At 42.9% G+C, this 12567-nt stretch overlaps 2 protein-coding genes across 2 annotated transcripts; both read left to right on the top strand.

Moving 5' to 3' along the window:
* The first annotated feature begins 6 nt into the window (after positions 1 to 6).
* Positions 7 to 5002, top strand: LOC117639732. Its single transcript, XM_034375608.1, has 5 exons — positions 7 to 348; positions 3640 to 3726; positions 4438 to 4564; positions 4755 to 4894; positions 4988 to 5002. Exons 1-5 carry the CDS (start codon positions 283 to 285, stop codon positions 5000 to 5002), a joined length of 435 nt encoding a protein of 144 aa, XP_034231499.1. The 5' UTR covers positions 7 to 282.
* A 1331-nt stretch (positions 5003 to 6333) lies between these two features.
* LOC117639320 lies at positions 6334 to 12010 on the top strand. The gene is made up of 4 exons (XM_034374868.1): positions 6334 to 6474; positions 7473 to 7744; positions 8735 to 8906; positions 11198 to 12010. The coding sequence occupies exons 1-4, from the start codon at positions 6460 to 6462 to the stop codon at positions 11426 to 11428; spliced, it is 690 nt and encodes a 229-aa protein (XP_034230759.1). The 5' UTR covers positions 6334 to 6459; the 3' UTR covers positions 11429 to 12010.
* Positions 12011 to 12567: the final 557 nt, after the last annotated feature.

The following is a 12567-nucleotide window of genomic DNA, read 5'->3' as shown; positions in this document are numbered from 1 at the left end:
CCGGTCTAGATTTCCTCCACAGTACCCCATATGCAGCGTACTTTTCTCACCGAAACTGTCAGCTACGTCTTCCTGTTTGTTCCTTCCGCGCCAGAGCTCCTTTGGATTCACCATTAATAGTGACCGTGTCGAGTAAGTTTCTATTGAAGTGTCCCTGTTGCTTCGCCACACGCTCCACGGCCTGTCAGATTTGACGTGAGGGGTGCAATCGACCTTACGCGCCCTGTCGTCTCGTCGGCGATTTCTCGGTGGAAGAGTGGAGCAGCTGCGAGGGTCGGCACCATGCCGGACAGTCAGTCGGTCCGCGACATTCTCGACGTCATGCCCGACCCCTGGGCCTGGCACCTGGTGAGTACAAAGACACTTCCACCTGAACGCCGAGTGAAGAGCAAGAGGAAGAAATGGTACCGGAACCAGTTCCCATAAACGTCTTCTTAATAGGTTTTGACGGTTTAAATTGATGAAACACGTCTTTGTCTAATTTTAAACAATTTTTAGAACCCAAATAAACTCAAAATATGGACGAATAAGCTCCTTTTATGGATTGTTTCCGGCTTTTGTTATTCTTCTTGTTCTTCACTCGGCGCTCTGGTGAAAGTGTCTATCGCTGCGTGTATTGGGATGTCATGCCACGAGGGAGGCATTCTGAAGTAGATCGGGTCGGCCACTAGGCGTTTCAAAGCGTTACACACAACACTGATATTCACAATGAGATACTTACTTTCAAAGTGATCACCTATTCCGTTCAGGAACGTGAACGTGACTCAACGTTGAAACGAATGTGACAAAACGTTGCGTTCTTTTGGGCATAGTGTCACATTCATTTGAATGGGAATAAGCTAATAGACACTTCAAGCCGGGCCAGAGGCGAAGAACAAGAATAACTTAAACCGGAAACAGCTGCCACAGAACGCTCATTAATAGAGTACTCCAAAGAAGCTGTGGCCCGGAAGAAGAACAAAAACGGAAGTAAGAAATTGCAGTGTCTATGAGAATTATACGCTGCGGACCCTCATGCGCAACGTACATTTCTCATTGATACTGCAATTTCTTACTTCCGTTTTTGTTCTTCTTCCAGTGCTTCTTTAGAGTACTCTATTGATGATGGGTGTTTATTTCTCATCTAAACATTCAAGAAAGCTTACTTTCATGATAATTTGAATGAAATCTGTCAAAACCCCCGACAAAGGCTGATTTATTATACTGTTTCCGCACACTAAATGCTTATGGACTTTATGTCGCTTTATGTCCATAACTATGGCCGTATTTGTGCATACTGAAGTTATGTACAAATTTGTACATAAATTAGGTACAAAGTTTTACATACTTAAGCACAATATAGAAATATTGTTCCTAATTTATGTACTTGTACATAAGTTCTGTGTGTACAAAAACGGCCATACATTTAGTGTGCGGTCTATATTCTTCTTATCCTTCACTTCAGGCTCTGCTTGAATGGTCTTTCCTCCACGGAACGTTTCACTTTGTCACATTCGTTTCTTGTTTTCCTGCCACTTTTCTGAAATGGTAATGTTATCCGCGGTGACACTCAATCAGCGTTGTTTCAAAACTGCCGCAGCTGCGGGCAGATTTGACCTCACATTTCTGCTTCGTCTTCAACTCAAAATCGACGTATATTGCCAGTTTTGCGACTTGAGTGCGTGAAATTCATCGCAGTTTAAGTGCGGTTTGGCTACTTATCATACATTGTGTCGGGGTCGAGACTATCACACCATTATCATGTATCGTGTACAGTATAGTTGTCATAGGGGTCAGAATTCGACTCAGGCAGGGTGTTCAGTCCGATTTAGATCACAGTGAAGGCAGGTATACGCCAGACTTCGTCTTGGCGTATCAGGCTTCGCGATGCTACGCCAGTTTCGGCCATCTTCACTTGTGTTCCTTTGGTGTTCGTGGTCTCGCATGACTTAGCGCATACGTTTTTCTTATAAATGTACGAGGAAGCGGAAGAAGGGAATAATTTCACTTTTCTCCGAGATCATTTTGTTTTACAGTGCCTTTTGACGGTTTACATCGTTGAACGATTTAATTTGGATCAATTCTATTCGAGAAAATGCACTTGGGAGAAAAAGGGAACTTAACTTAACCCTTTTACGCTCTCAATTTAGCGGAAATTACACGCAGCATAATCAAAGTCAACATGAGACCGTTTAAAGTATTGCCCGTACACTGCGAAAAAACCACAGTGAATCTCGTTAATTATTTTGCCGGGATTTACTGTAGTTCAGAACACAGGATTTACTGTGCCTGGCTACAGTATTTACTGTACCTTGTACAGGATATTCCGTACTCCACTTCTGTGGTACAGTAAATCCCGTACAAAGTACAGTCACTCAAAAAAATTTCAACACAAAATTCTGTAACATGGTTACGCAGTAATTTCCACTACAAATGTTACAGAATTTTGTATCAGCACTGATACAAAATTTTGTATCACGCGTTACGGTAAACTGTTTCCCGGTTACAGAATTCTGCAATGCAAAAATCAGAAAAATTTGTCGTTTTATAAACAAAATTTGAACCTCAACGATCGTTCATTCCTACACATTCGCTCCGTCGCTCCTGTACTCCCGAACACCCGGAGAAACCGAACTGCGTTCTCCGGAACCGAACCCCGATCCCCCGGATTGCCAGCTCGTCATGCTACCGCTTGCGCCACAGCGCCGTATGGGGAGGCAAGGATCCTGTAAAAAAGGTACAGTAAATCCTGTACTCTGAACTACAGTGACAGCTGTACTAATCACTACAGGATTTACTGTGATTTTTTCCCACAGTGTAGGAAGTAACTTAATCTTGGTTTTAACAATTAATTGCAAATAGAATCAAGTCAACTCTACCTCCTCTTTATTTGAAGGTATATATTAGAAAAAATATCCGAGTCCACAAAATATTGATGGTTTATCCAGTACACTGTTGGAAAAAATATGTTGTAAATAAACAACATTTTTGCTGCTAATTTTTTTTCAACACATTTTGTCATATTACAAACCTGTTGTACTCGGCTGTTTTCTGATGAACCGATTGTTGTGAAACAACACATCCATCGAGTCTTCTATTTTGACTTGGCCACATTTGTGTTTGCCTAATCGTGTTGTAAATTAACATGATGACAACAATGTTCGTTTTAGAATCATACGATCGTTGTTCATGAACAGAAAGTCTGTTGAATGACAACATAACTGTTTTTAGTCACGATTTATTGCTTTCAGACAAGAAAGTTGTAATAAAACAAAAGGAGTGTCTATTGGATGGATATCCTGTGCATACATCAAACAGACGTGTTGTTATACAACAATATCCCTGTAGGATATTGTGTTGTAACATTACAGTGGACTTTTAACTGTGTAAAGTTGTCTGTTTCCAAGAAGAAAATACAACATATTGATGGAGGTTGTAGTACGTGGTTGACGATAAAGTTAATAAGAGGCTGAGCGTGAGTGTAAGACTGACACCGTGATAGCCACTTCATACAAAGAGTCCATAGGCATTCAGTGTGAGTTCTTGAGACGATAAATAGGTGTAAAACTCGACACTTTCTACACTTTTAAACCAAGACTACAGTAAGTCCCGTCCTGACCATCTGTAACGTTTCTGACATGTTCGTGCTTTCGATTTTAGGTTGATCCCGCTGGCCGCCTCCCTGGAGAGCTCATGGTGGAAATCTTCGGTCATCTGGACCAAGAAAGTCTGATCAATGCTGGACAGGTATTAAGATTCGTCGAACTCTGTTTGATAGGGTTTCTATAAATTGACGTATATAAAATAATCTTAATTTCACAATATTTTTTTCTTGTTTCGGGTGAAGGGGATGGGACGAGTTCCAACACCTCCAATATTCTTTTTGCTTCCCTGAGAAGCCTTTCCCTGTTTTTCTTATGCAAAACGAGAAAATATTCTATTTGAAGGGTGAATGGGGAATGGAACAGCACTGCGCTTTTAAATGGTGGCGAAAACAGCCACATTGTTTGAACCACATTGTACTCAATGTCATCCTGCGTCAGGCATCGTGTTCGCCTCCTCGTTCTTTTCCGTGGAACGTTTAGATTCGACTAGCTCATGACTTCTCTACGAAACGAGCGACATTTTATGGGGATCCTTAAGTTCAATCACAGGTAGTGTTATCATTAATTTCTGGTCAGGTTTAGGATCAGGAACTACTAGAACTTACGGTTCACCTGGTGCTTTTTCGATCACGAAAGTGCATCAAGGTGCACCTTTCTGGTGTCAAACATCCTGATTTCGATATATGATCATGATCGTCGTTCTGAGTGACGCATTCTTGAAATTCCGATCATATGTTTTCCCGTAAACGCACCAGTGATCACCTATTCGCATATTCGGGATCTGATCAAAATTTTGGGCATAGAACTCGACGAAAACTCTCCCCTGTGATTTGCCTGCTTTTCTGCCCTTTAGGTCAGCAGACGGTGGCGTGCTTTGGCCAAAAGGCAGTGCTTGTGGAACGCTGTGGACCTCCACGACACCATGAGCGCCCTGCACTGGCAGGAATTCTGCGTGAAGTACGAGGCGCCATCGGAATTTGGTACGCGATTAATCTGTGAAGTTCCGCGCACACTACAAACCTAACTGTCTACTAAGTACACACTTAAAAATGCATGCTTGCAAGTACACATTTACAAACGCATGCTTGGTCAAGTACACAATTACAAATGCATGCTTGCAAGTACACACTTACAAACGCCTGCTTGACGCCGCGTTTCCTGTTATTCCAGCGGACATCATAAACCTTGAGGTGCGTCGGTTCTTGAGGAAACTGGTGTCAGCACCATACTTGCGATCTCTGGTCTTGGACTCGAGCTCCGGCATAATTGACGCACCCTTGACAGCCATCCTGTGGGCCCCGATCTCAAGGGTAAGGGCAAAAGGCAGAAAGATGACCTTCTTTTCAAGCAGTGCATGCACTCTCAGCACGTTACTGAATTTTTGCTCATTTTGTCACTATAAGTACTTATGCAAGTAATTTGTGCAACCATAATACGTACTTTTTGGCCCGCCCTTCTATTCAAAAAATAGGGGGAGGGCCTATGCATTTGCCTTTGTGTCTGTGTGTTGTTGTTGTTGTTGTTGTTGTAGTTGTTGTTGTTGGCGTCTGTGTACAAGGAAGGAGTTGAGCTAGAGTAACCAGATTTGGAGGGTACTTCAGGAGTACCGTCCAAACAAAAAATCCGGTGGTGCAAATCCCGTCCGGGTCGCACAAGGGCTGCTGCAGGTGCATCATGGTTTACATGAGCGGGAGGGGGATTTCCGCCATTATTGGTGCTAGCAGGGCACATAGGGGTATTTTTGGAATCGGGGCGACGAGACAAGATGAATGGACCTGGTCCCGACCCCATCGGCCGCTTTTACAAGTTGGCCAGATCAGGATCTTCAAAAAAGGGGGTCGACCGACTAAAAAATTTTATTGCAGATTTCGATTGGTCTCAGCAAGACCTTTTCAACGAGGGGTCGGAAAGGGGGTCCAGGTGCCCGACTTCGTATATTAGTCACATCAGGATCTTGAAAAAAGGGGGTCGCCCGCCTGCAAATTTTTACTTAAGTTTTGGATAGGTCTTGGCAAGACCTCTTCAACGAGGGGTCGGAAGGGGGGTCCAGGAGCCCGCCTTCATGAGTTATGGGAAAAAGTGCGACGGACTCGTTTTGCGCTCCTGCTGTGCCTCTATTGCAAGGAGTTGCAGCAGCATGGCAAATATGGGTATTTTCGGAATGAGGGCGAAGAGACAAATGAAATGGGCATATTCTAAGGACTGTTGGAGCAAAAAGTGTAAGGACTATTGCATACTGTGAATAGAAGGGCGGGCCTAAGTCACGATGGTACATCGATAACTTTGCTTTACCCGCTCACGGTGTGCGTGATGCGAGCGGGCCGAAGGCCCGGGCCTTCGACTGTCCAAGTTGGGTCTGATGCGAGGGCCGAAGGCCCGAGAAAAGGCCGCCGGCAGGCCAAGCTGGGCCGGCCCCCTGTCGAACCGAGTTGCCGGCGCAGCGAAGCGGAGCTGGCAACTCCGTTCGACGGAAGGGCGGGCCCTAGCTTGTTCTTTACTAAAGAACTAGTTCGGAAATACTAAATGATCTACTGACGATTTGGGTATGTTCATATTTTTACAAAGAAAATTAATCATCCTTAGAAAATACTATAAGTATTTCTGTTGCTTATATATGAACACATAATTGATGAGGAATAAGTCAGTAACGTGCTAAAGTTTTGATTGAACGGTTACTGTTGGTACGAAATAAAAAATAAATTGTAAGAATGCTTTTCATTTTTTATGGTTGGGTTTTTTTTTTTTTATTCTCTTTGGAGGGGAGAACTTGCCCTGCGACGAGTTTCAACGACTGCTGTTGAAAAAGTTTTCGGGGAGCGTAGAAGTTCTAAAACTCTGGAATCTGACAACAGAACATGTACCAATCATCAATAAAATGGGGAATTTGAAGGTAAGATACTTGTCTCGCGGTTAAACCACCCTCCTTCGGAACCGTGCTTCATAATACAATCTCACAGCTGTGCACTAAGTACACATTGGATCTTCGAGTAATCAAAATAATTGCAGCCTGTTTTTCTGTGCCAACACTTCACAGCCGAAGTAGCCAGTTAAAAAGGCTCTTTTATCGCTAATATTGGTGTTGGTTGCAAAATGTTGCAAGTGCTGTAAACTGGGGTTTTGAGGCAATTATTGGGCAATCGGAGACAACTTTGGGTTAACTAGAGGCAAAAATAGTATGTACCTTGCACAGGTAGGCTTAGACTTACATTGTAAAAAATTCCGTACTTTTGTACGAAATAGTACTGAAAAATATATTACGGAGGTACGGAGAAAAGTACTGAATGTTCCGTACTTGCTCCATATGAACCCATGTAAATGGGTACGGAAAAAAATTATGGAACGTTCCGTAGTTGGCAAGTACAGACGGTTCAGGCAAATTGTTGACCAGACATGTTCCGTACTTTTCCGTACTTTTTTGTCACTGTGTATGCTTTCAATACTCCGTAAGGTATCAAGCGTGTAGGCGAATTACCGTGAGAGCGTACGACAGTCCATCTTAAAGAGAGCGCAAATTGGTCACGCGCATTCCCATGCTGGAAAGTTGTACCATTGCAGGGTGCGATGAATCCTGGAAATTTGCTAGACTCGCTTCAATCACACTCTAAATTCTTATGAACTTTTTAAATGCATAACGACGCATTTTTGTGCATAGTTATGCATGCGCAGAAACGTCCATAAGGTATGTATAAAATTATGCATCACTGTGTACATTTTATGCAGGAAGATGCATAAAATGTACATAGTGATGCACAATATTATACATAACATATGGACGTATCTGTGCATGCATAACTATGCCTAAAAAAAGTCCATTTATTTTTTAATTTAGTCTGCAGAAAATTTAGCGCTGAAAGAATCTCGTAATGTAAGACTGTGCTCTTCTCGCAGGTGCTGCATTTCTCCAACGACAAGCAGTGCAACGGCGTGCCGCTCTTCCTGCCTCGCGATCGGTGCGGCGCGCCTGCGACACTGGTCGAGCTGCGGCCCGCCCTGGGGCGCACCAAGATGGGGCTCGGACCCGCGGCCTGCGACAAGATGGACGACGAATACGCGAACCGCTGCCACGTCTTCCAGAGCACGGTGCGCTCCCTCGTCGAGGTGCACGCCGAGACGCTCGAGGTGCTGCAGCTGCCGGGCCACGTCAACGACCGCATGCTGAGGTATGGTGGGCACTCCTCGGGAGAGAACATGGAGAAGAACTGAAACGAACGTTAGAAAGAAATCGCGAAGAGCTAAGCTAGGAGAAACAATTGCAAAACATCTTACACCCACTGCAATTCGAAGGGTGAGACATCTAACCGATTTTCGGTGATATCGAAAGTATGACTGGAAAACGGTCATAGACAGATGTATGACCAAAAAAAGGTCAGACATCAGCGTGAGTGGCCTTTCTTTAGCTTGGGGATACATCAACCTTTATCGGTGATATACTATAAAGTATGACCATTTTTCGGTCATACATCAAAGTGTAGTCCTTTTTCGGTCGTACATTTCAGTATGACCCTTAAGGGGTCAAAAGTCTGACTTTTCTATTTTCAGTGCCGAAATAATCAGTCAGTCATGTGATTCAAAATTTCTTAAAAATTCATGAAATTCAGGCAAAATTTCAAGAAATTTTTCAAAAATTGCACGACAAACCTAACTCTCTACTAAATAATCACTTAAAAACGCATGATTGGTCAAGTACGCACTCACCAATGCATGCTTGACAAGTATACTTGGGCTACACGGTGAAAACGATTCCAGTTTTTCCCAGGAATGGCATGGAAATCGCCTAGGTCTTTACCATAGGCTTTCTGGGAAAACCAGTTACAGTTTTCACCGTGTACAAACGCATGCTTTGCCCGACACGATAGAAACGGTTCCTGTTTTTCCCAGGAACTCCCTGGAAGTCGCCTATGCCTTCACCATTGGCTTCCTGGAAAGCCAGGTTCCGTTTTTACCGTGTATAACTCCGTACTAAGTATAGGCATTTGTAAGTGTGTACTTTCAAGCCTGTATTATTTGTAAGTGTGAACTGGGCTGAGCATGCATTTGTAAGTGTGTACTTGGTGCGCCAGTTAGAGTGTGATTGCAGGCATGCTCCAGCTAGAGCATGTGCGCTTTTCGGCTTGTATAGTACAAGAGCGCCCCTCGTTGTGTTCCCGCAGTGCGCTGCGGAAATGCCGCCGACTCTGGAAGCTCTTCGCTCCGCTGCAGCCCCGGCTGGCCGAGGTGTGCGCCGCCGTGCCCAGCGTGCGCCAGCTCAGTGTCCGCTTCGGAAGCTGCAAGGCCAGTGCCCGGCATCTGGCCGTGCTTTCTCAGCTGCCGCCGACGGTCGAGGTACGGAGGCGGCGGGAAAGGGCAGTTCTTTGCGCTCTTAAAACCTTACGAAGTATTTTGAACATACATATCACCAACTAATTTGCATTGATATACGAAGAAATCTTTCTTAAATTACGAAGTATTTTCTTTGTAAGCTTATGTATGCTCAAAATACTTTGTTATAACAAACTATTTTTCTTTGTAAGGCTCAAAATACTTTGTAAGGTTTTCTCAGTGTGATGTGTGAAACCTACACTTTTAGACTTGTACTGCGCTCTAAATGTCTTACAATGAAATTTGACCTGTGATATTCATATGTTACAAATTCGGCGAAAGCATGCACTGTAAAAGAAGTCTTATTGTGAAGATTCTCCATATTATGGCGAAAATTCTCTATATTATGGTGTTTGAACTTACAGTTTCAAAATTCATTTCACTTTGATGAATTTCTTTCGGATTATGGAGAAAATCTCCACCGTAAGATGTTGGTGCAGCCTTTCACGTAAGACATTTAGAGTGTAATACGAAACAATATTTCTTCGTGATGCGAATCTTATTAGCTTTTTCCTTGTATGATACAAAGAAAAACCACCTTCGTATTATGCTTCCGCCATTTCCTTCTTAGTATGGGAAATACATTGCAAAAAAATTTCTGAAATTTAAGACATGAAAATGTCTTAAATTTAATAACATTTTGAAATGATGTGAAAACTCAGAAAAGTTTGTGAAAAGTGCTATGCTTTAGTACATTTACCAAAACTAAAATGAAAAGTAATAAATAGTTGGTAAATTTCAAAACCACTTTTAAAACTTAGAAACTGGGTTGTCGAAATTAAGATTGCCTGCCAAAAGTAAAAATTTGTTTCTCAAAATCCACATGACTGATGACTTTTCATAACTAGATTTCTGAAACTAACTGATTGAAGTTTAAGTTGAACGCTTTAGTGATAGCTGTCATATTCAACATAAACTAAAGGTTTAGTTTGATTACTTCACGCAAACTGTCGACAAGCCACTTCTCACACGGTATGGTCCACAGTCAGCCGCTGGGTTTAAGGTCAGGTTTCGCAGACCAGCCGCTAGGTGGCGCTTGGAGCGCCGTGTCCGTTCCCGAATAAGTATTTCCTATTTGTATTTCTAAAAGAACTTCTTTTGGCAAATGATACCATCTGTTGCCTTAGTAAATGTCTTCTCTAGCCGCTAGCTCAAATTTTTAAACAAAATATTCCACTGAAATTGAGAAAAACGCATAACTATGTTGCCACTCGCTGGCGTCTGCTGTCGGCCATTAGGTTAGGTCCAGGCACCTCCTCTGCAGTGACACAGTTGAACGCTGGAAGACTCACGATTCTTCTGCCTTCGTACGTCGACTCATTTTTGACAATCGACTCTTTTAAGGGTCAAGATGAAAGATGTATTTCGGAATACCGTGATCCATATTCGAAATCAGAAGTTCTTTCTCTTCGCTTCTATCACTTTATAGTCAAATATATTTATGAATTTTAATAAACCATAATCTATGAATTTTAAAAACTTGGTCATTAGTTTTAAGAGGAGAAAGTTTCTTACTTTTAATAGCAAAAAATCTTTGTAAACTGCTTTACAAACTAGTTTCTTAAAATTAAGATGGATTTTTTTTTGCAGTGTTACGCTTGAATTCGTGCATTTCACGCACATGCTCAATAACAATACTAAGGTCAATTCTGAACGAGGTGGTGCGGTCTATGTTCTGAAAGATTGCTCAATTACTTGCAAAAACTGTTGAGGTTGGAGATAGTGGGCGGCTGGGGAAGCCGACACCTGGTTTTCTTCTTCTCTTTCGTACACACCTACTGTCGTACGTTTGGTGACGCGATGGAGGTCAGTCTCGAAGTATTTTGAGCATATATAATACAATCTAATTTACTTTGTTATACAAAGAAATAGTTCGCAAATAACGAAGTATTTTCTTTGTAAGCTTATATGCTAAAAATACTTTGTTGTAACAAACTGCTTTTCTCTGTGAGGTCTGAAATAGTTTGTAAGGTTTTCTCCGTGTAAATGAGTCCACACTTTCTGATGTGGAGTAAGTCTCCACACTTGGAAGTGCAGAGTTTGCAGCCTCCGCACTTCAAGTGTGCAGTAGCTCACATGGCCCTTATCTCTTAGCGTGATGCAAACGTGGACAACTCCCGACAACTGCACGTTTGAAGTGTGGACACTGCAAACTCAGCACTTCCAAGTGTGGAGACTGAAAATTCCACTCCTCCGCATTACGAATGTGGAGTTGTCCACGTCTGGTTTTACAGTGTATTGCGTACATTCCGCAGGAGTTGACTCTGGTGACGTACCGCCGGTCCCCGCGCCTCGGCCGCGAGTACAAGGCGCTGGGGCAGGCCTGCCGCGCCCTGTTCGCCCTCAAGCGCCTCAGTGTCGTCTGCATCTTGTGCAAGAAGACGGTGGACGTGCCGCGCATCGCCTCGTGCTTTGAGGAGGGCGCGGGGGGAGGCGCCCTGGACCTCAAGTGCGTCGAGTTGAAGTACGTGAATCTGATGCGCTGATTTCATGACTGGACTAGTGGTGCTGTTCTGATGGACGCAGTGTTCTGTACGGTCTGGGACTTCATTAATTTTACCCACGTTTGATGGCAGCAGTTATCAAGTTCTTGATTGGTTCAGTTTACTCACGTTTGATAGGAGCAGTCATCTAGCTTTTGATTGGTTGAGTTTACCCACGTTCAGTTACAGAACATTCATTAATTTTTACCTACGTTTGATGTCAGCAGACATCAAGTTCTTAATTAGTTAAGTTTACCTACGTTCAGTTACAGAACGTTATTAATTTTTTTCCCACGGTGGATCGTTAAGGCCATCCCTGTTCCTGTGTAGTTGTTCATGTATAAAACGTACATGTTTAAGTATAGTGTTTCTTTGATTTAAATATAAGTGAAGTCTTCTGGCATTCTGTGCAATCCCTGTGAGTTCGTATGGTAAAAACTTACACTGTGTATCGTGTGAAATGTTGAACTTCACGTGTTGCTCTGTTGATGTTGGAGGGTTGAGTTGTGTTTCCATCCGGATGCTGATTGAAAAGCTTTCATTGTACGGCGTTTTTGTTCCAAAATAAACTTTGTTGAAAATGATCACACGCTTTCAAACGTAATGAAGCAAGGTGTTGCAGGCAGATGTTACGCAGTAAACTCTCTACGAAGAATCGCTTCGTAATACGACGAAAATGAAGGCATTGTAAAAGCTGCGAAGACATGCTTCCACTGGGAGAAATAATGAAGATTGTGGCTGTCAAACCTAATGCCACTCTCCACTGTTCATCGAAAGAAGGTGGTTACCGTACCGTGGGATACAGTAGACACTGTGCCTGAAGGAACGGCGTTCACTGTACCCTGGGAACCCCCATCCGCTGTACCTTGGAAACTGTTCAGACACTGCATTCAGTATACCTGTAAAATAAAGGCGAAATTCCAAAATCACGATAGGAACGATTTGATGACGGAAATGAATTTATCTTAGCAAGGCGAACATAAAATGATAAGCATATTATGGTCTCAGACTCGCAATTCAGCGGAAATCGTGGTCAGAAGTCTAAAAAAGAAGGATTTTGGACTCCAAAACATCGGACTCATCAAATAACGGTCCAAAATCCTACTTTTTTAAGCTTTTGATGCCGATATCTGTTGAATTTC

This window comes from Thrips palmi, unplaced genomic scaffold, assembly GCF_012932325.1.
Source record: "Thrips palmi isolate BJ-2018 unplaced genomic scaffold, TpBJ-2018v1 HiC_scaffold_11, whole genome shotgun sequence".
Classification (NCBI taxonomy): domain Eukaryota; kingdom Metazoa; phylum Arthropoda; class Insecta; order Thysanoptera; family Thripidae; genus Thrips; species Thrips palmi.
The sequence above is the reverse complement of the archived record's forward strand: the minus strand, read 5'-3'. Positions and strand labels throughout refer to the sequence as shown.